Raw genomic sequence first — 27,441 nt, 5'->3', positions numbered from 1 at the left:
GGGAGCGCCCCATTGAGTCTCCACAGGGAGCACCCTAGTCTTCGCAGGGAGCACCCCCTTGAGTCCCCGCGAGGAGCACCTCCTTGAGTGTCCTCTTGAGTCCCCGTGGGGAGCGCCCCCTTGAGTCCCCGCAGGGAGTGTCCTCTTGAGTCTCCGTGGGGAGCACCCCCTTGAGTCCCCGCAAGGAGCACTCTAGTCTTCGCAGGGAGCACTCTAGTCTTCGCAGGGAGCGCCCCTTGAGTCTCAGCAGCAGTCTCTGTGGATCTTAAAAAAGTAGGTTGAGTAGTTTTTGTTGGAACAGACCGTGGAGTCTTAAGAGGAAATAAGGAAATCCACGCTTTGAAAAAGTAACGGGATTTAGGACGCAGCTGGGTGGGTGGGCCGCGGTGCCCGCGCCTGCCTTCCTGCACCTGCGCCGTGTTGCCCGCGAGCCTCTGAGCCTCCGAGGCGTGAGGACTTTTCCGTTAAGGACTTCTTATTTTTTCTTCTGAAAAGTTCTGATATGCCGAGTATGTGACATTTCAAGTTGTAAATGATGTGATTGACCTCTTAAAATATGACGTCCTGCTGCTGTTTCATGAGCTGTGACTTTGTTTCCCTAAACGGGTTTGTTACCAGAACCAACAGGACTCGCAGGGTTTTGGGGTCTAAAGGGGGTGATGAATTGTGTAGGTTTAAGTTGTCGGAATTAAACCTAAGAGCCTTTCTAGAGAAAATGGATAGAACCTTTCGTGGGTCTGTTAATAGAAGTGGCTTTTTCTTTGCTTTCCAGGTTTTTGGGTGAGGTTGCTTGAAGAGGCACTGCATCTTCTTAATTCTTTGATTTTCCGAGTAGGAGGGCCTGAGTGGAAGCTTCTCTGTTTAGCTGAGTGCCCGCCTTGTAAATCTCGAGCTTAGAAAAGAATTGCACGTCAGTTTGAGATTTGATGGAAATTTGGGCTGAGAAGGTGAATTTGAAATTTTTACATGGATCATTGGCCTTTTCTAATGGCTTTGCTGCTTGAAGCAATGCTGCTTACACTACGAAGCAGCAAATCTTCTAAAAACCTATGTATGTTTTATTCTGAGGCTACATTTTGGTTGAGCTGTTTATTTGTGTCTGAATTGTTTTTCTGCATTCCCCTTTAGACACCCCCCCCCCCCCCATATTAAAGAGAAAAAAGCATTAAACTAATTTATGCTGCCCAGTCACACTCCAGCCCTCTGGCTTGGAAGCTGTTTTTTTCTGTTTGAGCTGGTGTTATAACGTCATTAGACACTATCCTAATTGAGCTGTGAATTGCTGTGGCCTCTACTAGGGCTCTTAACCCTGCAGGATCTGTCGCGTTCATTTAAAACGCATTTTTAGTCCTGTCTAAAATTTTGCCTATTTTGTTGAGTACCTTTTTTTATGTTTAAAGTTATTTCAGTTCTATATTGTTCCCCTCTAGCTCATGCCTAACTTTTTCCCATCTTCCATCCAGTGATTTTGATAGTAAACAAGGCTTTAAACATCTTATGTTGGCCGTTTCGGTGCTCATTGTACATGTTTTGATTTCCTTTTTTTCTAGAAGATTGTGTGGTTAGGCAGAAATTTTTGTTTTGCTTAAGCGATGATGAAATGTTGACTCTGAATTGATGCTTAATCATGTGTAAAACTAACAACTAAAACAGTTCCGTTGATTTCATTATTTTCTACACTAAATGAAAGTTAAAGGACTTGGATCAGCGTAACACAGAATATAATATAACTGTTAAACTACCAAATTTTGGGCTTTTTACTCAACAGTTGATGAAGATTTGGTTGTTTTAAAAAGAAATTCAAACAGTTGATAAATATGTGTAGATATTTGAGTAACTTTCAGTATGATACTGCTTGCATCATAATATGACAAAACATATGCTTGGTAATGAGTCAGATTTAGAATTTTTGGATTTTATCCCTCATTTTAAAATGTGTAATTTTGGTGATGGGAAATGTGGCTGAATTCCAGTTTCTCAGGAACAAGGTATTTTAGGTTGTGTCACCTTGACATTATTTTCTGGTGTGATTGGCATCCAGGAAAATTTGTATTAACTATGAGAGTGGATAGAAACTAGGGTAGTGCTTACTTACATAAAACTAAGGTGGTAAGTGGTCAGAATCTTATAATTTAAGTCTTGATTATTTGCTACTGCAAATTATATCGTAGGTCAGATAGATAGCTACCAGAGACAGATTGTAAAGACTGTCTATTACGACATCTTAAAGTTGGTGATAATTGTAAATATATTTAAGTTCAAAGACACTATTTATTTACATTTTAAATGAAAATTGTTTGCACTTTGGGAAACTTGTACCTGTGTGGGATTCATGTTTGTTTGTTTGTTTGTTTAAGATTTTTATTTATTCATGAGAAAGAGAGGGGCAGAGACACAGGCCGAGTGAGAAGCAGGCTCCCTGCAGGGAGCCCGATGGGATCTATCCATCTATCTATCCCAGGATCCCGGAATCATGAGCTGAGCCAAAGGCAGTCACTCAGTCGCTGAGCCATCCAGGCGTCCCCGGAATTCATCTTTTTATTACTTTTTTACTCCCAAGGTTGAGGACAATGGTTTTCAACCTTGGCTGCATTTTGAAATCTTCTGGGAAGCTTTGCAAAATCTGGTGGCTGGATCCCACCTCCAGAAATTGTGATTCAGTGGGCCTGGGATGCAGCAAGATCAGAATTGAAGGTGGTTTAGCTATTGGGGTCCTGTAACTTTATATTTTGAACTATTTCTCTTGTGTTGGCTTTACATCGTTTAATACAATGATGTACGTATGTACTGTGTAGTCATCTCACATCTAACTTAGTGGATCTCCTGAAGGTATTGCCACATTTGTCTTGCTTCATTGTTTGTCCCTTCATCTTCATTTGTTCCTCTCTCCCTTCTTTTCTCCTTTATTCATTTTTCATTTCATTTGAAATGTCTGGTAGCAGGTTTTAGGGACTTGTATTTCCCATGATAAGTTGGTATAGCATTACTTTTCTAAATAGGAAGTTGATCTTTTTGTTTTTGTTTTTTTTAAAGTATTCTAAAAAGTTTACTTGGGCTCCTTTTGGAGACTTAGGACTTTAAGTGTCAAAATTAGCATCTAAACTCCAATGGAATTTGGTCTTCAAAGGGGGTTAATCTGCTTGAAAACCATAAAATTTTCTAGGCACCTGTTAACTGGTCACTTCACTGGTTCCTGAGAGGCAAGTTGCATTTAGCTTTTGGTGTCAGGAGTTAACTTACCCCCTGTGAGATGTTGCTCAGCAAGCCCAACTAGTTAGCATTTCTTTGGAAATCATCTAAGGAGAATATATTCAGTTTTCCATTTACATCAGCTGAAGTAGTTCCCAAGTGCTGGTTGAAGAGTAGTTGTATGGAGCATCTCAGGAAGAGTTTTGTTTTTCTTTTTTTCTTTTTTTTAATTTTTCTTTCCCCACATTTCATTCCAACACACATTCAGAATGGGAATTGAATGGAGGAGGCATGGGAATCTTTATTATTGTTATTTTTATTTTATTTTATTTTATTTTTAAAGATTTTTTTAAATTTATTTATTCATGAGAGACACAGAGAGAGAGAGAGAGGCAGAGACAGGGCAGAGGGAGAAGCAGGCTCCATTCACGAAGCCCGATGTGGGATTCGATCCCAGGTCTCTGGGATCACGCCCAGAGCCAAAGGCAGACACTCAACCGCTGAGCCACCCCGGTGTCCCTATTGTTATTTTTAAAGTACTTCCTGATTTTAAAGGCTTTGGATATTTTACCCTTATTGCTTTAATAGGGGACAAGCTTTATTTTCCAGTCATTGGTGCACTGGAGTAATTTACTTAAAATCCATCAAACCCCAGGTTACATGTTTGGAATGCATATCACTTATTATTATTTTTTTTAACGCCCTGTTACTGAATATTTGTCTTTTGTAGTAAGGTATTATTTATTTTAATGTGGATGAATTTAGATATTTTTCAGGTCAAAAAGTATTTCTAAATGTAAAACTTAAGGATATTTATCAGTAATATTTGCTAGTGAATTCTAGAGCATATCATCAGATACTAGTTATTGTAATAATTCAATCATCTGATGAGGGGATGACAAGAAGTAGTACTTAATGGGGTAAGATAAAACCAGGTATCATTGTACATAAATGCAGTACATCAGTGTCATAGATATGCCCCACTAAAGTAAAGGAAGAATTTTATGTGTAGAGATGCTGAAATTAAGCAGTTAGTTTAATAGTAAAGAAAAATGACATGACTTCTATGCAATTAGTTTTTTAATCAATTGCATATATTCATGATATTGTCATTTATTTTACTATCTTTTGGTAATTTGTAAAGTGAGATGTGTAGACTAGCATAGACTAGATCAGTGCTTTGTAAAACTGACAGCCCCTCATACTCCTAGAGTGCCTTTTTTAAAGATAGGCCCCTACTCTTGATATACAGTTAGTAGGGCTGGGCTAATCTTCAGGGGATTCTGAAATACCTCTTTTGAAAGAATAAGCTAGATGAATTGATAGTTTCCTTCATTTCAGAGGTTGTATGACACTTATTTTTCAGTTATCAGTTATTAAAATTCACCTTAATTTTCTTTATTTTTATTTTTATTTTTTATTTATGATAGAGAAGGAGGCAGAGACACAGGCAGAGGGATAAGCAGGTTCCATGCAGGGAGCCCGACACGGGACTCCATCCCGGGACTCCAGGATCGCGCCCTGGGCCAAAGGCAGGCGCCAAACCGCTGAGCCACCCAGGGATCCCTGCACCTTAATTTTCAATCTTTAAGATAGTGTGTCCCATGGGGCACTTGCGCAGCTCAGGTGATTAAGCAGCTGCCTTCTACTCAGGTTGTGATCCTGGAGTCCTGGGATCCAGCCCCATGTCAGGGCTCCCTGCTCAGTGGGAAGTCTGCTTCTCCCTCTGCCTGTGTCTCTGCCTCCCTCTCTCTTTCTCTCTCATGAATAAATAAATAAATTCTTTTAAAAAATAAATAAAAAATAGTGTTTCCCAAAGTGTAGTCCACAGACTCCTGGGGTTCCGGTGACCCTTTCTTTTAAGAAGTTCTTGAAGTCAAGGTTATTTTCATAATAAAACATGTTACTTGGTGTTTTTCTGTGTTGACATCTGCTCTGATAGTGAAGAACCAGTGTTGGGTGGTAAACCATTGGCACCTTAGCATGAATCAAAGTAGTGGCATCAAACTGTATGAATCTTTACTGTGTTATTCACAGCTAAACACATAATAACCATTTGAAAAAATGTTTCACTTAAGAATATCCTTGGTGAAGCAGTAAAAAGTTTTATTTTAAAAATCTCCACTGTGGAGTGCATATCTTTTTTAATATTCAGTGTGATTAAATGGAAGTGTGCATAAAGTAGTTCTTCTGCACATCCAAGTACAAGGTTCATCTCTAGGAATAGTCCTTGTGTGGTTGGTTGAACTGCAAGGTAAATTAGCTGCTTTTTAATGAAATACCACTCTTATTTTTACATAAGAGAACGATTGATAGATGAGCCGTAGTTTCTCAGACTTGGATATTTGGCAGGCATTTTCTTGAAAATTAGTAGAGTGGGCCTGACACTCAAGGAGAATAACTAGTTGTTGCCAGTGATAAAATCTGATCTTTCAAGTGAAAATTTTAGATTTGAAAATTTGCGTGTGCCACATGGGCTTGCCAAATGCATTATACTTAAAGATTTTTCTGATGAGATTGGTGGTGATATTAATGAATGTGATTTTAAAAAAACATATATTGTGTAAGGAAATGTGTCAGCATTTGGAAGATCTGTATAATTCATTGAACCAGTATTTTTCAGTGGTCAGTGCATGATGTTACAAAATCATCCATTCAAAGTACAGTATACACCCTTGGATCTTTATATAACAGCCAAGAAGTTCATTGATAGCAGTTTCAGATTCCATGTTGCAGCTAACCTTTAAAGATTGCCAGTTGTTGCATTTTGGTGTTGAATAAAAGACGAATAACTCTTATTATCTAAAAAAGCCATTAAAATATTCCTCTCTTTTCCTAGTATGTATGTATATGAGGCAAGTGTTCTTCATGTACTTTGACTGACACAACATATCACAACAGCTTGAATGCAGAAGCAAATATGAGAATCCAGCTGTCTTCTTTTAAGTCATGCATTAAAGAAATTAGCAAAAATGGAAAACAATGCCGCTCTGAATACTGATATTTTTGTTTGTTTTGGAAAGTAATTATTTTTTTCATAAAATATTAATTATATTAACATTATTTTAAATTAATTTAATAAAATACATATTTAAACATCTTTTAGATTTTAGAACATAAAAGCTATTTGGAATTCTCAGTAATTAAGAATGTAAATAAGGAGACCTGAATTAGATAATTTGATAACTGCTATTTTAAAGTAACTAATTATCTGTATTATTAACTATTGAGTGGTTCCAATTTTTATGTGGTTTGTATTATATCACTGTTATTTCTGAGAATGTTAATTTTTGTCCAGTGATTATATACTAGGAAACATGTAGCAGTCTAACTCTTGTCAAAAGGGGACTTCATTGGCTTGATCTGGAAATATAGCTGGCCTCAGAGTGCTGGATCCTGGGTCACAACCAGCCAGTATCATCAGGACTCTTTGACTTGGCTTTGCTTTCCTTTCTGTTAGTTTAAGTCTCAGGTCAGCTCCACGCTACTTCCAGTGTCAAGTCCAGCAGAGAGAGATTTTTTTTTTTCCCCCTCGGTAATTCCAGCAGAGCTGTCCTGGAACTGTGTCATTGACTGGACTTGGGTCCAGTACCATCTTTCAAACAACTACTGTAGCTGGGAGGTGACTCTTGTTAAGCTGGGGATTGTCTCACTACCTGGATGGGGAGATTTTCCTTTTTTTTTTTTAAGATTTTATTTATTTATGAGAGACACACAGAGAGAGGCAGAGACACAGGCAGAGGGAGAAGCAGGCTCCCTGCAAGGAGCCCGATGCAGGACACAATCCCAGATCCTGGGATCATGCCCTGAGTCGAAGGCAGACACTCAACCACTGAGCCACCCGCGCGTCTCAGGATGGAGAGATTTTCAAAAAAACAGGTGTCACTTAGAGGACTTTATTGATTCTCCTTTTTAGCAACCTCTAATTTATGAATCCAGAAAAATGTTGGGGCTTTTGTTTTGTTTTGTTTGTTGCTTAAATAACAGAAACTTATTTTCTCACAGTTCTGGAGGCTGGAAGACCAAGATCAAAGTGTCAGCAGGGTTGATTTCTTCTGTGGTTTAGCTCCTTGGCTTGCAGATGGCTCTATCCTCTACCTTGTGATAGAGACCTTCAAATGGTCTTCTCTCTGTATATGTCTGTGTCCTGATCTCTTCTTGTAAGGACACCACTCATGTTAGATCAGGGTCCACCCTAATCATCTCATTTAAATTAACCTCTTTAAAGCTTTGTCTCTAAATATAATCACATTCTGAAAGAGTACTGAGGGTTAGAGCTTCAACATAGCGATTTTGGTGAGGTTCAGGGGACATTTCAGCCTGTAACACCCTATCAATAACTGTATTTGAAACTCTGATATGAAATACTCAGATCAGGCACATCTTCTGCTCCTTCTGAGATTCTCTTAATGCTCTCGCCTCCCAGATCATTAGCAGTTTTTTCTGTTTTAGTTGCTGCTCTCATCTTCCTCTTCTGTTTGTGACTGCATGGCTCTACCACCTGGAGGTTACTAGTCTTTGGGCCTGCTGCACAGCCAGACTGACCAGTCACCCCTCTGAGTTCTGGCCCCTCTCCCTCCTTGGGACCTGGATGAGATGCTGTGTGGTAGGGCATGGGATCTCGTTTCTGGTGCAGCAACCAAAGGAGCCAGATGACGCAACCCAGAAATGCAGAGGAGTTAAGTCCCCATTGAAGCAAGCTTTTTTTTTTTTTTTTTTTTTTTTTTTTTTTTTTAGATTTCATTTATTTATTTGAGAGAGAGCAAGAGAGTATAAGCAGGGGGAGCGGCAGAGGGAGTGGGAGAAGCAGACTCCCAGCTGAGCAGGGAGGCTTGACACAGGGACCCTAGGATCATGACCTGGGCCAAAGGCAGACGCTTAACCGACTCAGCCACCCAGGTACCCCAGCAAACTTCTTTTTTAGTTGAGGTATAATTGAAGTATACAGTATCCTATTAGTGTTGGGTGTATATGATGGTATTTTGATATTCTTATATGTTACAAAATTACCCCCAGAGTAAGTCTAGTTACAAAGTTGGTTTTAAAATAAGATTATTTAAGGTGAAGCCTGGTAACACCAATATGACACTTACACAAGACCTATGGGTGAAGAAGCAGCATATGTCTAAATTTGTCCCTTGTAGTTCATCTTGAAAGTTAACACAAAAACATCCTTTTTTTGTTTGATTGTATCACTGCATCTCAGATTTTATAATCATTAATATCTGTGCACATAATCCTTTATCCTCTTGGGAATGCATCTCCAGTTACCTTCAGTTTAAGGAACCCCAATTTTCAAACTTTCCTCTGTTTAGAATCTAGGCTGTGACTTCTGCTATAGGCAGTTAAACTAAGCCTGGACACCTTTATATGTTTTCTGCTTGTAAGCCTGTACTTAGAATTTCTATCTAGTGATATTTCATCAGACCAGGTTTTTTTTTTTTTCTTGTTAAACATAAACGCTTATCTCGTACTTCTATTAAGTAGCTTATTGATTTGATCAAAATACCTATAACTTCTAGAAAATATAGTTGTATGTTTTACATATATAATATTTCTGATAATTCAAAAGTAAACAGACATCTGAGAAATTAAACAAGGTCAACGTTTGTTAATTTAAGTTTATGAATCCCCATGAGAACCTCTCAAGCCAGCACTCAACGTTTTCAATTTTAGAGAGTTTGATTGTTTGTTCCTTCCCTCCTTCCCTTGAGAGAGCATGTGCACATGCGTGCTGGGGGGAAGGACAGAGAGGAAGAGAGAGTCCCAAGCAGACTCCTTGCTGAGAGCAAAGCCCTACATGTGGCTCCATCGCAATCCTGAGATCACAGCCTAAGTGGAAACCAAGAGTGACTTGGTTTGTTACTTTTAAAATCTTTTATTTTTCTTCATCATTTCCTTAACTAGGAAATAGGTTTTCTTGACTATTCCTTCCTTTTTTTTTTTTTAAAGATTTTATTTATTTCGTCATGAGACACACACACACACACACGCACACACACACACACACACACACACACACACAGGCGGAGACACAGGCAGAGGGAGAAGCAGACTCCATGCAGGGAGCCCGATATGGGGCTCAATCCCAGGTCCCCAGGATCAGGCCCTGGGCTGAAGGCGGCGCTGAGCCATCCGGGCTGCCCCATTCTTTCTTTTCACCTCGATACTTAGTTGATGAAAAAAATCTATCCTACCTAGAAATACTGGTTCCTTCTTTGTTTCCATTGCCCATGCCCCTAATCTAGGCCCTATCACTTTTTTGATCACTGTCTCCTAACAAGTTTTGTTTCTCTTTCCAAAGCTATTCTCCACGCTTTCCTTATAGTTCTCTTTCTAATGCAAATCTAATGCCCTTATTCCTTGCTTTTTCCTATGATGAACCTACTCTAGACAAAACATCTGTACTCTTATCCCACTGCTTTTCCTGATTTTCCTTCAGCCTGGCAAATTCTTATTCACATATTCATATAATGTGGCAGTTATTAATATTATTCCACCAGTATTCTGATGGCTCCCTTCTGGCACATGGTAGTACTGCGCTTCTCCATCTCCCTCCCTCACATTGAAATTAGGCGTGGCTCAGGGGATCTCAGCTTCAGCACTATTGACATTTTGGGCTGGCTAAATTTTTGTTGTGGGGTGCTGTCCTGTGCATTGCAGGATGTTTAGCAGCAGCTCTAGCCTTTACCCACTTGATACCTGTAGTTCTCTGCTTTCCACCTCTCCATTCCTGTTGTGACTATCAAAAATGTCTTCAGGGATCCCTGGGTGGCGCAGCGGTTTGGCGCCTGCCTTTGGCCCAGGGCGCGATCCTGGAGACCTGGGATTGAATCCCACGTCTGGCTCCCGGTGCATGGAGCCTGCTTCTCCCTCTGCCTATGTCTCTGCCTCTCTCTCTCTCTCTATATGACTATCATAAATAAATAAAAATTAAAAAAAAATGTCTTCAGATATTGCCAAAAGTCCCCTGAAGGACAGTTTTCCTGGTTGACAACTACTGGCATGGCCATATGACGTTGGCCAATCAAATGTGAGCAGAAGCGATAGACTTTAAAAGACAGTGCAGGAGTTATCCTGTCTTTTCCCTTGCCATTTGAGGACTGTGAGGTGATGGAGCCTTTGTTAGCCTAATTCCTGAAAGATGATAGTTGGCAGTGATCTGTATATCTGTGACAGATGTAGAGTTTACCTTATGTATGAAATAGACCTTTGCTTTAAGCTACTGTTATTTTTGGGTTTGGTTGTTGCTGCAGTGAAGCCTAGCCTAGCCTGACTGATACATCGTGGCAATCTTACCTCTTGACTTCCCATGCTTTCTCATTGATACAGTCCTGGATCACTTTAATACCTACCTCTAGTGTCATAATAAGTTTGTATCTTCTAGATTAGTGGTTTGCAATGGAGTAAGTACTGTACTTTTAGGGAAGTTGTAGAAATTAGAGGAGCTTTGGTAGATAGGTGCAGGGATGCCATCCTATAGTGAGGGACTGTGAAGAATTATCATGCATCGCATAAACACTTCCACATGCCCCAGAAATTCATGTAGGAGGAAAACATACAATTAGCTATTATCTAATTTCATCTTAATATATACTCATTTTTTTCAGGAATTAAGTTTCTCTTAATTCTTAAGTTGATGTTTTTTGTTTGGAACTTTATCAAGAATTCACCATTTGGGGAAATCCATGTCACCATCTGCAGTTCCATTGTGCTATTTGAGTTGCCAAAACAACACACCTGTCCTGGAAGATCTGAATTCGTCATAATTATGCTGTCATAATTATGATGATCCCGAATACAAGTGCAAGTATCATGCCTGAGCAACTTTTTTTTAAGTAGGCTCCATGCGCAGGGCTTGAACTCACGACCCTAAGATCAAGGCCTGAGCATTTTTATTGAAATGCACACTTTATTATATATTAATCTTTTTCTCCATTATATTACAACTAAGGCATCATTAAATTTTTAAATATGTGTAATTATGTTAGAACTTTGTTTCAGAATGGCTAAGAGGGGATGATATAAATTACTTGTTACAAAAATGGGATGTTTGTCTGATAGAGTACCACTTTCTCATTGTGTGCTACTTGTTTTTTGTATCAGACTGCTTTGCACATATTAGTAGATACAGTGTTTGTTGAGTTGGTCAATTTATGGTTCCCAGATTGCTTTTATGTACAGTGTTGCATTTGGTTACTACCATAGAGAATCTGTAAAGTTGGCAAGGCAGATCTCATTTTACAGAGAGAATTGAAATACATAGTAAGGTGGCCTGTCATACTGCTAGAGTTTTAATCAGAACTTACGGATTTATTTATACCATTCTAGTACTTTTATCTATCATTGCATTCCATTCTTTTTTAAGATTTTATTTATTTGAGAGAGAGAGAGAGGCAGCAGGAGCAGAAGGAGAGGGAGAAGCTGACTCCCCATTGATTGGGTAACCTGACTGTGAGGACTCTGAGCTTGATCCCGGGACCCTGAAATCATGACCTGAGCTGAAGTCAGATGCCTCTCCGACTGAGTCACCCAAGAGTTCCAATCATTGCATACCACTCTTAGAAAATTATTACCTAGAGCCATTTAATGTAGGGAAACACCTATATACCTCTGTTGGTATTATTTTTTTATGCAGGGAACTTTATGTTTCAGGCACTTGTAGTCATGGGAGTACAACAGCATAAAGTCAAGAACGTGGTATTTAAGTGAGGACATTTTTATCAGTTTTCAAAGAAGTGTGCAATTAAGACAGTTTCTAAGATACCTTAGGCTCCCAAATACCTTAAGTTTTAGGGATGGTATCATCTGAGTGTGGTGAAGTAGTTAACACTCAACCACTGTAATTACATTTTAAATTAGTAAATCTTTTGGAAAGTAGTATCAGAAATGAATTCAACAAAAATATGTATATTATTTAAAATTCATTGCAAGGAAATGCCACAGAATAAAAAAGCTATAGTCAATCCGTGTTTGCCTTGTATGTGTCAGGAACTGTGCATGGTGCTGGGAATTTGTAAGGTGGGAAAGTTTTGCTGTTTTCTTGAACTTCTAGATTTGTGGCAACAGAGCATGAGACAAGTACATAATCAAATAACTGTAATATGATGTATTGAGCTGTAATTGGGGTGTGTTTTAAATTTGAGGGAGGAGATCAATTACCAGAGAATACACAGTAAACACACCAGGAAAGTTTTTCTTCTGGATTGGGGGTGTAGGAAAGAGACATTTAGGCTGTGTTTCAAAGGACAACTAGGATAAAATGAGACTGGATGTTTTACTTTCCAATCCCGGGTGGTTGAGTGGAATTAATGTTTCACAAGTAAAGGTCATCAGAAGAGGCTTTGGTAGAGACTGATGAGTTAGGTTTTTGCTTTTCGGTTTTTTAGTAAGCTCTGTGCCCAGTGTGGGGCTTGAACCCACAACCCCGAGATCAAGAGTGGCTTGCTCTACCTACTAGGCTAGCCAGGCACCCCAGGGGGGATAGATTTTTAATGATTCAAGTAAATAGCAAAAGAAAATAAAAGAATAAGTATGGAATACAGTATCCTCAACAAACAAAAAACCAATTCAGCATATAGTATAGCCTCCATTCCTGCTTTATCTCATTTATTCTTAAGCTGAAGACCTTTCCTTATTCCATGTGTGATCTTAAGGTTAGATAAGTTACTTTAGTTTTGAACATATTGAATGGATTCTTTATTAATATTCATTTTCTATATTTTGATTTGTTTTGAAAATAATTTACCTTACTGCTTTTACAGGTAAAATCTTCTAAGGAATTCAGTGGCCTCCTATTTTAATAATAACTTTATTAATATATACTTTACATACTTTAAAATTCACTCTTTAAAAGCATATAAATGTTTTTCACTATAGTGGCAGAGTTGTGCAACCATCCCCATCATCAATTTTAGAACATTTCATTACCCCCAAAAGAAACTCCATACCTGTTAGTGGTCGCTTCTTGTTTTCCTTCCCCCTAGCCTCTGGCAAACACTGATTGCTTTTTCTTTGTATGCCTTTGCCTGTACTGATATTTCTTATAAATGGGATTATACAATATATGGCCTTTTCTGACTGACTTTTTATTTTTTCCTTTTTAAAGATTTTATTAGAGGACAAAGAGACAGAGCCTGAGGAGAAGGGAGGAGGCAGAGGGAAAGGGAGAGGGAGAAGTGGACTCCTTGCTGAGCAGGGAGCCTGATGCGGGGCTGGATCCCAGGGCCCCCCGAGTTCATGACCTGAGCTGAAGGCAGACACTTACCCCGCGGAGCCACCCAGGCGCCCCATTGTGACTGGCTTTTTTTCCCCTTAGCATGTTTTCAAGGTTCATCCATGTTGTAGCATATATTAGTACTTCATTCTTTTTTATGACCGAATAATATTACGTTTTGTGGATATACTCATTTGTCTAGTCCTCAGTTAGTGGCGTTTGTACTGTACCTTCTGGCTGTTAGGAATGGTACTGCCGTGAACAGTTATGTACCTGTTTCTGTGTGGACATGGGTTTTCAGTAATCTTGGGTAGAATTGCTAGGAGTGGAATTCCTAGGTCATATAGTAACTCTGTGTTTAACATTTTGAGGAATTTCATTTTGCAGTCCCACCAGCAGTGGATGAGGGCTTCATTTCTCCGCTTCCTCGCAAATACCCATATTGTCTGCCCTTTTGATTTAATTGATTAATTTGATTTATCTCCTTGTGGTTTTGATTTGCATTTCCCTAATGACTAGTGATGTTTGAGCATCTTTCATACGCTTATTGGCCATTCTTCGGAGAAATGGCTATTAAAATACTTTGCCCATTTAAAAATTTGTATTCATCTTTTTATTCTTTCATTGGTCTCTTTAGAAAGATGGGTGTTTTTTAACTTATAAACAGCATTTTGTAACAGGTGATATTAAATTTTTCATGTGCATTAATGGTGGACTTTTAGGTTTAATTAGCTGTTAAGCATATTTTTAAAGTGCTGATCTTCATTAGTAATCGTTTTTAAAGTTTTGCTAAGATTTAACTTTAGAGTGACTAGTTCAGTCCACAGGACTTGATTGAGCGTGCCCTTATAATAACAAGACTAACTTTAATAATTTTTTGGAATGTCAAAAACAGTAACATTTTATTTAAAAAGCTAAGCACCAAATTTAAATTCTGTGCACTGACTGAGTCTTTGACTTAACTGGAGCAATTCCATCTTTTCCCAAGTAGTTGAATTTACTTTGTGAAATGTGTTTTAATGTCTATGTCTCTTTTTTTTAGGTTATCCTGAGTACCACATGCCTAATAATTTTCCTTGGAACGCTAGCCATTGTTTTTCACTGCCTCGAAAAGATCAAAATTTCTCCGGAAATTGGAGACATATTTGATTTAAAAGAAATAAACTTTAACAAATGGACAATATGTCTATTACAAATACACCAACAAGTAATGATGCCTGTCTGAGCATTGTACATAGTTTGATGTGCCATAGACAAGGTGGAGAGAGTGAAACATTTGCAAAAAGAGCAATTGAAAGTTTGGTAAAGAAGCTGAAGGAGAAAAAAGATGAATTGGATTCTTTAATAACAGCTATAACTACAAATGGAGCTCATCCTAGCAAATGTGTTACCATACAGAGAACATTGGATGGGAGGCTTCAGGTTAGTCCTGTTTGAGAGTTTTTCTCTATCTTTTGTAGTGGCAGATTAAAAAATTCTTGCTTCCTTTAAAGTTACTATTGGATAATTTAATATTTGTTCCATCTCTTCAGATACTGTACATCAGGTACTATACCAATATGCATTATGGGAATGTAATAATAAAGATATATCTTAAAAAGTTTTTTAGTGTTCTAAGAAAAAAATTCCATGTAGAAAATTTGGAAAATAAAAAAGCAGAAGAAACCCTTGCCTTTTAGCACTTTGGTATTCATCTTTGCAGCTTTTTTTCTTTTTGAGCGTATTTTATGTACATTTAAAAAACTGAGTTATACTTGGTCCTTTTATAGTTTAGAAATCTGATATTGTAGGTTTGGTACTTTTATATGAAAAAGACTCTAAAAGAATGTAAGCATTTCTTTAAAACTCAGAGTTAAAAGGCTTATATTTTATAAAAGTTTAAAATTTTTCATTTTCATTGATTACATTTTTTATAGAACTACACGTATCTCCTGTGCTGAATATTTTTAAAGAAACATACAGAAATATTAAGTCATTAGATTTAAACACTTTGTTTCAAGGTTTTTAAGAATGGTTACTTCAACAACTCATATTTTTTTTTGCATTTTAAAAACCCAAGCACAGGTCTTGAAAAATACCTTTGTTCATAAATGTTTCTCCTTTATGATAGAGATTATACTGATTTTGTAGGATTGTAAAAATTAAATGAGAACATATGTAAAATGCCTTGTTAAATGTGTGATGTATAACTGATGATCAATAAATGATCATTTAGGGCAGCCCGGATGGCTCAGCAGTTTAGCGCCGCCTTCAGCCAGGGCCTGATCCTCAAGACCCGGGATCAAGTCCCATGTCAGGCTCCCTGCATAAAGCCTGCTTCTCTCTCTGCCTGTGTCTCTGCCTCCCTCTCTCTCTCTCTCTCTCTCTCTCTCTCTCCTCTCTCTGTCTCTCTGTGTGTGTGTCTCATGAATAAATAAATAAAATCTTTTAAAAAATCTATAAGTGATCATTTATATTTCTTAGGTGGCTGGTCGGAAAGGATTTCCTCATGTGATCTATGCTCGTCTCTGGAGGTGGCCTGATCTTCATAAAAATGAACTCAAACATGTTAAATATTGTCAGTATGCATTTGACTTAAAATGTGATAGTGTCTGTGTGAATCCATATCACTATGAACGAGTTGTATCACCTGGAATTGGTAAGTAGACTTTGCTTTTATCTTCAGATGCATGAAGGGAAAAGTTCTTGATACTGTTTTAATTTTTCTATGCCAAATTATAAATTTGGATAGAGCCAGGACTTCAGCTAAGGTTAAGAATCAGATATTTTTAATGAAATATAAATATTTAAATTTAAACTTTAGAATAGACTTGTATTTTGACTGCTAAAACTAAGTATACACTATAGTTCATGTTCTGCTCATCTAGAATATTGGTTTTGAAAAATAAGGTGGAAGGCATTATAGAATTGAATAGTTTATGTATCGTCAGATAGCATTTACACTACTACTCTTGAGTTGAAATGGTTTGTGAAGTGTTGAATCTCTGGGTTAAATTTATACTTTGTAATTTTAAATACAGTGGAAAATATTTTCATGGTAATGATTAATGTTTCATTTTCTTTTCCCTTTTAAAAAATTAAGATCTCTCAGGATTAACACTGCAGAGTAATGGTAGGTAATCTGTTTCTTGTAACTTTCTCTGTCTTCTTTATCCTGTTCCCTCTATTTTTTATTGACCTAAAATTAGTTTGTATGGATGCTGGTAATATTTACAAGAAAAATACTTACTGCTTTGGAAATCCAGTTCTTTGGGAGCACACATCAGTATTTAAAACTGAATTTAAATAGCCTGGTGGTTTGTTGAACTACCATTTATGCACTGGAGTGACCTAAAAAATATGATAGGGGAATATAAAACATATGAAGAAAGAATATTTTTTGAATTGATAAAAACTGATCATTTTGGAAGAAAATCTTACAGAGCCAATTTAAATGAATATAAATACCTATAATGTTTGGTAATTTGGAGTCATATATAGCATGTCCTTTAAGAAATACTAATATTCTAATTTTTCTTTGTTTTTCCCTATTTTTTATGAATGATAATTTTAAGCATGATTTAAAACTACATATGTTAATATTTTTTTCTTGTTACATTTTTGAGTAAATGAAACAAGGCTACTTTAACTTTCATAGATTATCTAATTCTCTTTTAAAAGAGCATGTTTTGAGGTAGGGAAATGAAATCAATGAGGGGTGGTGTTTTTTAGTGTAATATTTGAGAACAGAGATCTGTTGAAACTTTAGTTTTATTACTTAGAATATGAACTAAAATTTTTGTAAGCAGTTAATTTGAAGAGAAACTCTGATAAAGAACCACCATTATCTTAGAAAGATGTGCAGTTGTTCTGGAGGAACAGTGGGTTGGTACTTGTTGCAGAATCTTAGAGGTGGGTCAGAAATACATCTAACCTTAAACAAAATTTTGGAAGAGCTTGAAAGTCTACTTGTTTTTATAGTTCACCTTTCTTCCATGTCGCTATAATAGAGGAAGACTCCAGTCCCTTTTGGTACTTGTTACTGGTTAGTAGGTTTCTGAAAACATGGGTTGGTAATGTGGTAGTGGTCTGGAAGGGTAGCTCTAAGATTGGTTTAAGTCTTGCCTCTTTACTACAATTTACATTAATATTAGTCTTCTTTTTTCTTTGAAAGTAAATACCCTTCAGATCTTCACCATTCTCCACCCATGCTTTTGGAGAATTAAAGTATTTAGCTCAGCAGGGGTTAAGGATTGGGGGACTCTAGTGATATCTATATCAGAATCTCCTTAGTGGGAGTGGTTGTGAGGAGATCCAGTTTTGAAGACTCATTACACTCCCCCCTTATCCTAACATGTTGCTGTTATGAGTAGCTATCTTTGGTCATCTTTGGTCAGATTGTGTGTGGGGGTGATAGGCTCTTTTTAGTAGCTCTAAGGGTTGTTTTAGCCTTGCACATCCCCCTAGTGGTGGTTTGTAAAGGCCAGTTTCAGTGGCTTATTTCCTTAAAAAACAACAGGTGTTTTCCACATCCCCATCTAGATTTGGACAGAGTAATAATATAAAGCCAGGTAAAGAAAAAGTTAAGAAAATGGGATAACTCCTTCACTTTTGAGTTGGAATCTTAGGGTAATCATTTCCAGCCTATTTCATATCTTCTGTGAAGCTTTCCATGACCACATCAGTCTGCATATTCATTTTAAGAGATGTTTAGTGAGCATGTATTGCTTGGTACTGTGTTAGGATCTAGGGACGATAGGATAAGTAAGGTGTGTTTTCTCCACACTAGGTAGCTAATAGTTTAGTGGAGGAAAGACAAGGTAAATAAGACAGCAATAGCATCAGACGAGTGCTGTGCTCTGCCTGCTGGTGGGGATAAGAACACTGACTTGGGGTGAGTCCAGTGGCTTCAGCTTTTCTGTCCCTTATACATTTCTTACCCCTCATAAAATATTTTACAGTTATATGTATGACTGCTGTAAAAGTATGGTTAAAGCATAACAGCTGATACTTGATAAGTACAGACTTTTTGTCCAGAACTGAGCTGTACGAGTTACAAGTATTGCTTCATTGTTCTCGTTGTACTCCCACATGGAAGGTGGCATTATCTACGCTTGATGAGATGAAGATCATGATAGACAGGAGGAGCTGGAGTAATGTGTCCTCGATATTAGATATTTAAACAATAAAAAAATATTGGAAAAAAATATTGTAGTATAAGTTCCATGAAAGAAATTTTTCTTTTCTTTATTCATGTGTCCCAGGTACTAGAACAGTACTCAATAAATATTTATTCAGTGAATAAATTTGTTGAATGCTAGTCCATAAAGAGAAATAGCTAATAGTTTGGTGTCTGTTATTCTGGACTTAAAAAATATATACTATATGTTTTTTTAATTTTATTTTTTTGAATAGGCAATACATGGTCCATAAATCAAAATACTATAAAAAGGTATACAGTGAAAAGAAGTGCTCCCACCCCTGCCCCCATTCCCCCCTACCTCAGGTAATCACTTTTATTAGTTTCTGGTGTTTCCTTCCAGGGTTTCTTTATGCAAAAAAACATGTATTATTTCCCTCTTTTTCTTACATTAAAAGCATATTGTGCACTTGTTCTGGACCTTGCTTTTTTAATTACAGAATGTGATTTTTTAAACATGCATGTGATCATAGTGTACAATGGTGTTTTGTAACGAACTTTTTTTCTCTTGGCAAAAATATTCTGCAGATATCTATCCTTGATACCTATAGTTTTACCTAAGGGACATGTTTTAAGTTATTTGATTGAAGACACTTGCAGTCGGTAGAACTCTCAGACTTACATTGGGGAAGGTTTATTCAGTGTATTAGGCGAGAGAAGGTTATGAGGCGTAGCTCTTTAAAAGGAGAATTTAGTCATTACAGTTGTACTTTAAGCCTAACAGTCAACTGAAAAGCAAAAGTGATGAGCCATCCAGTTCACAAACTATTTCCTCAAATCAGTAGCTTTCTCCTTTGTACTAACAATACCAATATCTTGGTTAAAAAGATCCTTGTTACTATAACAACCAAAAACCCTAAAAGGTCCAGGAAGTACATAGAGATGTCAGGATCTATAGGAAGAAAATTAGAGAATTTTGTTGAAGGGTATAATTTAAAAAAAAAAAGATCGAATAAATAACAGTAATATCTACTTTTTGTCCCAAATGACTTTTTCTTTGTATTTTTATAATCTGGCTAACATTGGTGATGAATCGTTGGGTCCAATTTTATTACTGATACAGTGATGTGTTAAGCAGCGTCCTTTTCATTATTTTTTGTTTCCCTAGAATTTTTTAAAGAAAAACTTTTTGGAATGGAATTCATTGGTCTTAAAAATATCCAAATCTTCATTACGTTTCTTTTTGTTTTTGTTTTTAAAGATTTATTTATTTGAGAGAAAATGCAAACGTGTGTACATGCATGGGTGGGGTAGGGGCAGAGGGTGAGAGACTCTTAAGCAGACTCCATGTTTAATGTGGAGCTGGCCACAGGGCTTGATCTCACCACCCCAAGATCATGACCTGAGCCGAATCCAAAAGTTGGGTGCTCAACCGACTGCACCCAGGTGCCCCTTCATGTCTTTCGATGCATGGAAAACCTCTTTAAGAGATTGTATGTAGAAATTTGAACAATAGATTATTCATATTGCTTTGGAATAGTCTCCATTTTTTAAAAAAAGGCCATGTTGGGGGACCTAGTTGGCTTAGTACGTCATGTGGCTCTTCATCTCAGAATTGCGAGTTCAAGCTCCACTTTGGGCATGAAGCCTGCTTAAAAACAAAACAAAAGACCATGTAATGAAGTGGTATTTAGTAATCAGTTTTTTCAAAAATTGATGTAGGGAAAGGTAAAGGGCCCTATATATTGATTCTTAATGGAAAAAATGTCTTTTTGTGGACTATTTATTGTGTGTTCTAAGAAGAGAACCTAATATTAGAATTCAATGAATTGTAAGATTCTGGGGTAGTATTAGTTGAAAAGCAGTAAAGGATTGTTGGCTAAAGATAAAAAGCATACCACAAAGCAATAGCCTAAAACAAATAGGTTCTGGGCAGAGAACAGTTGACATTATCAATGCAGTTTAAGTTTTCTTTTTTTCCTTAAAACAAAGGCAACCATTCCCTAGTTTGTTAAAGGAAAAATGTTCTGTAGTATTGGCTTGAGTTTAGGATTGCTTATTAAGGTGAAAGATGTTGATTATTGAATTTTTTCACAACAAATATTTATCAAACATCATTATGTGATTTGGATTTTCAGAGGGAAATTTCAGTTTGGCTTACCATTTAGGATTTTTGCTTCTGGTTCTGACCTAGTAGGGGACATTTCAGTACATTTCACTTTCAAAGCATATCATTTAATGATAAGTATAAATCCTGGAATTGAATAGCTATCAGATCCCATTTATATTTCTACACTGTGAAATTAGCAAAAACATATAGCCAAGTACTTGATCTCACTTTGGTCTTCTCATGGATAAACACTTCCCCCAGCCATATGCTTTCCATCTAACTCATGTATTTAAGGTGATTATTCTTCTAGGTTAATCAGAAAACTAAGGAATACCTCTTGAGGACCACTGCTGGATGGGTTTGGAATATGGTCGAGTTTCAAATTTCAGGGGTCAGTCAGATTGATCGATAGGATATATCAGAGGTCCCTACTTCTAAATAGTTTGTGCTGATAAAGTAGTAGTGTTTTCAAATATGAAAAAATTCTGAGTTAAAAGTTATTTACACTATAGTTGATTTTTAGATGTTGTCATATTACTTAGAACATTTTTTTTTCCTGGTAACCAAAGCTTAGAAGATTTTAAAATGTGTTTAATTTTTTATATAGCTCCACCAAGTATGTTGGTGAAGGATGAATATGTTCATGACTTTGAGGGACAGCCATCATTATCCACTGAAGGGCATTCAATTCAAACCATCCAGCATCCACCAAGTAATCGTGCCTCAACGGAGACATACAGTACCCCAGCTCTGTTGGCTCCATCTGAGTCTAATGCTACCAGCACCACCAACTTTCCCAACATTCCTGTGGCTTCCACAAGTGAGTAGTAGAATCAAATGTAGTCAACAAATTGATCTTCCCCATTTAAAATTTATATGTACTTGGAGGATAACTCCAAGTAAGTCCAAATGAAAAGTACTGTGGTATCTTTATAGCACAAAGGTATTAAGTAGATTTTTCAGTTGGTCCTGGAAAAAACGGTCACTTGGGATTTAAGTAATGACTTTGATTATAATACTGATTTAAATTGATGGTCTATGGCAAATTAAATTTAAATAAAGAAATAAAAATAAATTAATGGTCTAATTTGTAATTTCCCAATTATTACATGCAGAAGTAAGAATCATCTTGCACTTTCAGATATGTTTTAGAGAAATATTTAAGTAGTTAACAAGTAGTTTTGGACCAAGATGTTTATAAAATCTCTAGATGGAATAGTATGCTTTCCTTTAATCAGGGTTTTTATTGTGCTTTATCTGGCAGTATATTACTTTATAATAGTCATTTCGGTCTCTCATTGTACAAACTTTAAAAAAGGGATACTGGCAAAGTTGTTTATGATACACATCCCTGAAGATAGATGTTAAGTATTTTAGTCAATTTTGAAATATAGCTAAATTCTGGGGCGGGGTGGGGGGGGTGGGGGTGTATGTGTGTGTGTTTTTTTTTTAAACCAGGAGGTCTTTTTCAGAAAGATTCTTCCCATGATAGAGATGCCATTTTCTTTGCCACATTATAGAGCCAGAGGGTTATTAGATTTATCTTTTCTTGGAGCCTGATCAAGGCAATAACGACTCTGTTCTGTTGATACTGCTGTTTATTTTCAAAGTTACCAAAGGCTGCGTAGTTTGCTGTTTGGCAAGTGAAGTTGCTTTTTTGTTTGTTTTTTTAACTAATTACAGAGCAGGGTCTTGGCATATGTATGGTGCTATTTGTACCTGGTTGCTACGGAGATTGTATCTAAGCCCACATCAGCAGTGGATTGTTGCTAGATCTGGACTAATACTTTGTTAGTGGCTACCAAAGGGAGCATTATTCTATTTACTTTAATATCAGATCATATTCAAAAGAGAAATTTGATCTTTAGAATAAATAGAGGACTGATTTCTCTAATGGAATTTATAAGTACAGTATACCAAATATCTCCCCTTTAATTCATTTCTTCTCTTCAGTGTATTTTGGATTTGCTATGTGAGATGACAGTCTCACCATAGACAACATATTCTACGTGGAGTATACAGGTTAAGCACACGCTTTAGAACCTGGATCCTCTTAATCACTTAGTGCTTCTGTTATCTGTCTACTGTTTATTAACCAGTTTGAGAATATAGTTGACAGAGTGCTCAATGATGGAGAATAAAACCACCTAAGCATAGATTAGTGAGAGTGTAGCCACTTACTTCTGTTGATATTATCTGGAGATTTGAATTTACATGCCTTTGTTGGTGCTTGCTAAAATGACTTTAACTGTTCTATTCCCTGGAGCCAAGTCCATTGAAAACCAGAAAAATGGTATGAGTGAAATGCTAATAATTTTTCTTGGTATTTTTTGGATATTTTTTATAATTGAATAGATGATTATTTTTAGAATTTGTTGCAAAATGTTTTTGTAGATCTCAGAAAGTGTATTGATAGAATTAAAGAAGAAATTGGACTAAGGATTGGAAGACTATTTCAAATAAGCTGGTATAGTTGTATTGTTTCATTTCATCTTATGTACTTGGGATTGTTTAATGGAAATATTCAGTACAGATAACCACAGTGGGCTACTTTATAGTCTATGTTCACTTGGCTCTTGAATATCTTCAGGTTTTCTTTCTAAATATCTGTAAATTAAAATAATCTCATTTCACCTACGTAGTGACACTTTTTGTAAGCTAAAAGTCTGTGACATGCATAGTTGTTAAAATGTAATTAACATTTAAAGAAACTTGGAAAAAATTTTGGGGGGATAAATAGGGAGTGAGGTTGCTAAAAACATCTTTAAAATTAAATAATTTGGAGATTATTGCAACAATCTTTTTAACTTTTATAATCTTCACCTTAAGGAAATGTGATTTGTAGGAAGGAAAAAAATGTTTCTTTTCCTTGATACTTTGAACTATGGTGTCATATCCTTTCTTCTATCTATACTCCCATTTAGATGAGAAAAGATTGAAGTGATGCCAGTTGTAACAATTAGGAAATTTCAGTGCTTTCCAAATGCGATGAATAATTGACTCAATTCATGCTTGCTTGAAAAAATCAAGCTTTTTCCACTTAAAAAAAAAAAAAAAGAGCCTTAAAAATGTAGGTTGTTGGGGTACCTGGCTGACTTGGTCGGTGGAGCGTGTGATTCTTGATCTCAGGGTTGTGGGTTTGAGCCCCATGTTGGGGGCAGAAATTACTTTAAAAAATTTTTTAAATCTAAAAAAAAATGTAGGTCAGCAAGCAATATCTTAGAATGGTTTTAAGTAAAATAGAAACCAGACAAATCTTACTTCTGGTATATTACACATAGAAAGGGTAACTAATTTCTTGTCAGTCCAGGAAGATGTTAGTGTTCTTGGAAGGAAGTGATTTTTTGGTTTTTAAAAGTACATGAAAAATTTCAGAATAGACTTATAATTTGTTGTTGTGGCTTTTGTTTTTTGTTTTTCTTTCTCTTTCTTTAATTTTTTTTTTTACTAGCAGTGCTTTTACTGATTGAATAGTAGAGCTTGACCTTTTCTAAACTTCGCCTTACCCATCACATTCCATTTAAAATACTTGCGTGCTCTGCTTTTCTTTTATCAAACAGTAACATTTTGCAATTACCAGTACCAGTGCTGATAAAAATAATGAATTTCCAGTTTTCAACATTTTATTGGGGCTGGACTTTGGGAGTCCTCATCAAAAAGGTCCAGAGCTAGATGGCATGACCAGGGATGAGCTGATGTGCTTCTGAATTTATGATGATAGGCTAGACATATAGTGAGATTTTGCTGGCATTTGAAGAATATCTATGAAGAAAAAGTCCTCTAAAGATTAGCCAGTTGTTTCTTAAGATAGAATAATCTCAGACATTTTCAAGTTAAGGATTGCCTTCGTAGATGACTTTAGAGTTTGTTATTTGATAAATCATGGACAAGTTCCATTTTTTGCCCATCAATACAGCTGTGATTATCAGATATAATTGGTCCTTCATCTACTGTATAACAATGTAGGATTGCATCGATAAATGTACCATATTAATGTCTTCTCGTTCCTCTAGGTCAGCCCGCCAGTATACTGGCAGGCAGCCATAGTGAAGGATTGTTGCAGATAGCTTCAGGGCCTCAGCCAGGACAGCAGCAGAATGGATTTACTGCTCAGCCAGCTACTTACCACCATAGTATGTACATGCTTTTTAAAATCTTTTAACTAGTTGAGAAAAAATAGGCAGACTTTCTAAAAGCAAATTAATCCATGTGGGCCTTAATTTTTAGACAGCACTACCACCTGGACTGGAAGTAGGAGCGCACCATACACACCTAATTTGCCTCACCACCAAAACGGCCATCTTCAGCACCACCCGCCTATGCCGCCCCATCCCGGACATTACTGTAAGCTCTTGTTTTTGTTGTAAGGGCCTTTTCTTTTTGAGAACTGGTTTTCTTTCTATTTTTTTTTATGTTTTTACATCTTTTATTCATCTTACAGTTTAGTTTCATTAAATGATTACTGCTTTTCAGCATTTTTAGTAAACAGTATTATTTACTTTTTTATAGTTTTGTTACCATACATTTGTTTTAGAGAAGTGATGTTTACTAAATACATTTCTTTCTCTGTTGCTGATGTTTCATTAACACCACATTGATTTCCATTCATTTGTTTGTTCGCTGTGTATATGTTCCTAGATCTCATGTATATCCTGTATCATGTATTTCCATCCTATGTGGATTGAAACCCCTTGAGTGTCAAGATCTCAAGGGTTCCCACATCATACTGTTAGCATACTGTAGACACTTAGTTGTGGAATCTATCATTACTTTGTGTAGGCTTGATTGGGAAGGTTACTCTACTGATGATCATAGCTTGTAGTTTCAGGCAGAAGAGGGACTTTGTTCATTTGGCTTAGTGAAATGAAGAGCATAAATTTTCCTATGTTTTAAATTCCTTTTCCTCCATTATAAGATTAATAGTACCAAAGAAAACTTGGAAAATACAGAAGAGTGTAAATAAAAAATAAAAAATACCCAGAGTCGTCCTACCTACAGATACCCACTTCTAATATTTTGTCATATTTTTTCTTCCAGTCATATAAATGGGTGTACAGAAATTTGGGAGGGAAAGGATCGTATCGTGTATATATTGTTGTATCCTTCTTGTTTTCAATTATGTTACTATTTTTCCATGTCTTAGAGAGTATAATTTTTTATGGCTGGCTGGCCCAGCATAGTGGTTAAGGTGCTGAGTTCGGACCCTTAATTAGCTGTGTGACCATTGGCAAGTTTTTAACCCTCACTAACTAAGCCTTAAGGGTAGCAGTAGTATCCAGCTCAAGAAATGTTGTAGGAAGTAAATGTAATAACTCATGTGAAGTGTTTAGCACCATGTTTTAACACTTAATAATCTCTTAATCTCTTAATCTTAGCTACTGGTCCATTATGTAAACAACCTTAATGTAATAAACCTTAAACATTTGTTTTTAGAATGGATCTGACAATTTGAATTATTATTATATATATTGCATTGTAAATTATACTCTATCACATTACATGAATAATTCATTTATAATTTACATTAAATTTCGCATGTACAATTATTGTAAATTGCTAACCACACTTGACACATAGTATTAAAATGTTAGCTCTTAAATATCCACCAAAGTAACTCAAGAGTATTTGCTTATTATAAAGTAATCTAAACGAAGCTTTTAAAGTTTTAGACATTGCATAAGCTTGATCTAAATAACTCCTGAAGTATGATGGTTATATTTAAGTAAAGTTTATTAAAAGTTTTAGCATTAGAAAACTTTTAATAAATAAAAATGGGATTTTTATTGTCTTTTCTTTAGGGCCAGTTCACAATGAGCTTGCATTCCAGCCTCCCATTTCCAATCATCCTGGTAAGTGTATTTCAAAATCGATTCCCTATATTCATATTTTCTTTATATTAATTAAAACACACACAAATACACATTTTAGTGTAATTACAGGGTAGCCTAACTTTATAGAGAAGTACAATACTCCTTATCATGTTAGCTAATCAACAGTTTATTAGTAGCCAAAATAGTCACACATAAGTTGTCTATATTTGACTCTTTTAAGTGTGTAAAAGAAAAAACAAGATTTTTTTCAGCTAAGACGTGAAGTACCAAAATGCTGGTTTTAGCATTGAATATATAAATATGCAGCAGAAGAAAACTAGGTTTCAAATAGAACAGCTGTAAAACTGTAGCTTAAAAAGACAAGGAAGAATCTGCAGTAGATGCTGAAAATAATAATTCACTGTATCTATTTTAGAAGATAAATTCAGGAATTTCTGGTTAATTGAAATTTTTAGAGACTTTTTGATTAAATTATCTTCAAAGGAGAAAATAACTAAGTAGATTTCCTCAATTCAGAGTTTGAACATATCTTTTTAAACTACAGAAGTAATGAAACAGAAAGTTTAAGTAAAATACTGAAGGCTTCTAAAAATAGGATTTTGATTTGTTTTCCTTCTATCCCCTCATATCTATTTTTCTTAGTTTAAAATGGCAAATATTTAATTTCCACTCATCACTTAGTTTTTCCCCCAATTAAAGATAAAAATAAGAATTTGTGTTATTATGAAGAATTTCAGACATACACCAAATATCAGACCCTGCCCCCATTATACTCATGGCTCAGTTTCAGCTACTATCACCTGAGGGCCAGTCTTATCTCAACCATACCCTCACCTATTATTTTGAAGGAAGTCCGCCCTGTAAAATTGCTTTGTATATAAATATGTTAGCATACATAATTGCTAGTTAAATGACCTCTCTAGTTGACTTTCTATATATTATTTTCATATTTACCGTGGCTTTAAACATTTTTTGT

General features: G+C 36.2%; 1 protein-coding gene across 8 annotated transcripts in view; it reads left to right on the top strand.

Annotated features, from left to right (window-relative positions):
• SMAD4 (SMAD family member 4) overlaps window positions 1-27,441 on the top strand; it is a 53,808-nt gene that overhangs the window by 1,274 nt on the left and 25,093 nt on the right. For 5 of the 8 annotated variants that reach the window (XR_013376619.1, XM_077892746.1, XM_077892727.1 and 2 more), the window contains exons 2-8: window positions 14,448-14,827; window positions 15,869-16,043; window positions 16,488-16,517; window positions 21,242-21,454; window positions 24,648-24,767; window positions 24,862-24,978; window positions 26,433-26,483. Coding sequence is in view for 7 of the 8 variants with exons in the window: in XM_077892746.1 (XP_077748872.1) it covers window positions 14,579-14,827; window positions 15,869-16,043; window positions 16,488-16,517; window positions 21,242-21,454; window positions 24,648-24,767; window positions 24,862-24,978; window positions 26,433-26,483 (955 nt within the window). In the remaining variant the exon portion in view is untranslated. Of the gene's footprint in view, window positions 1-782; window positions 948-14,447; window positions 14,828-15,868; window positions 16,044-16,487; window positions 16,518-21,241; window positions 21,455-24,647; window positions 24,768-24,861; window positions 24,979-26,432; window positions 26,484-27,441 lie in introns of those variants that run through there. The other 3 variants (XM_077892780.1, XM_077892769.1, XM_077892736.1) reach the window with 2 other exon arrangements.

The sequence above is a fragment of the Canis aureus genome, chromosome 1, assembly GCF_053574225.1.
Source record: "Canis aureus isolate CA01 chromosome 1, VMU_Caureus_v.1.0, whole genome shotgun sequence".
Classification (NCBI taxonomy): Eukaryota; Metazoa; Chordata; class Mammalia; order Carnivora; family Canidae; genus Canis; species Canis aureus.
This window is presented reverse-complemented; position numbering and strand designations above follow the sequence as displayed.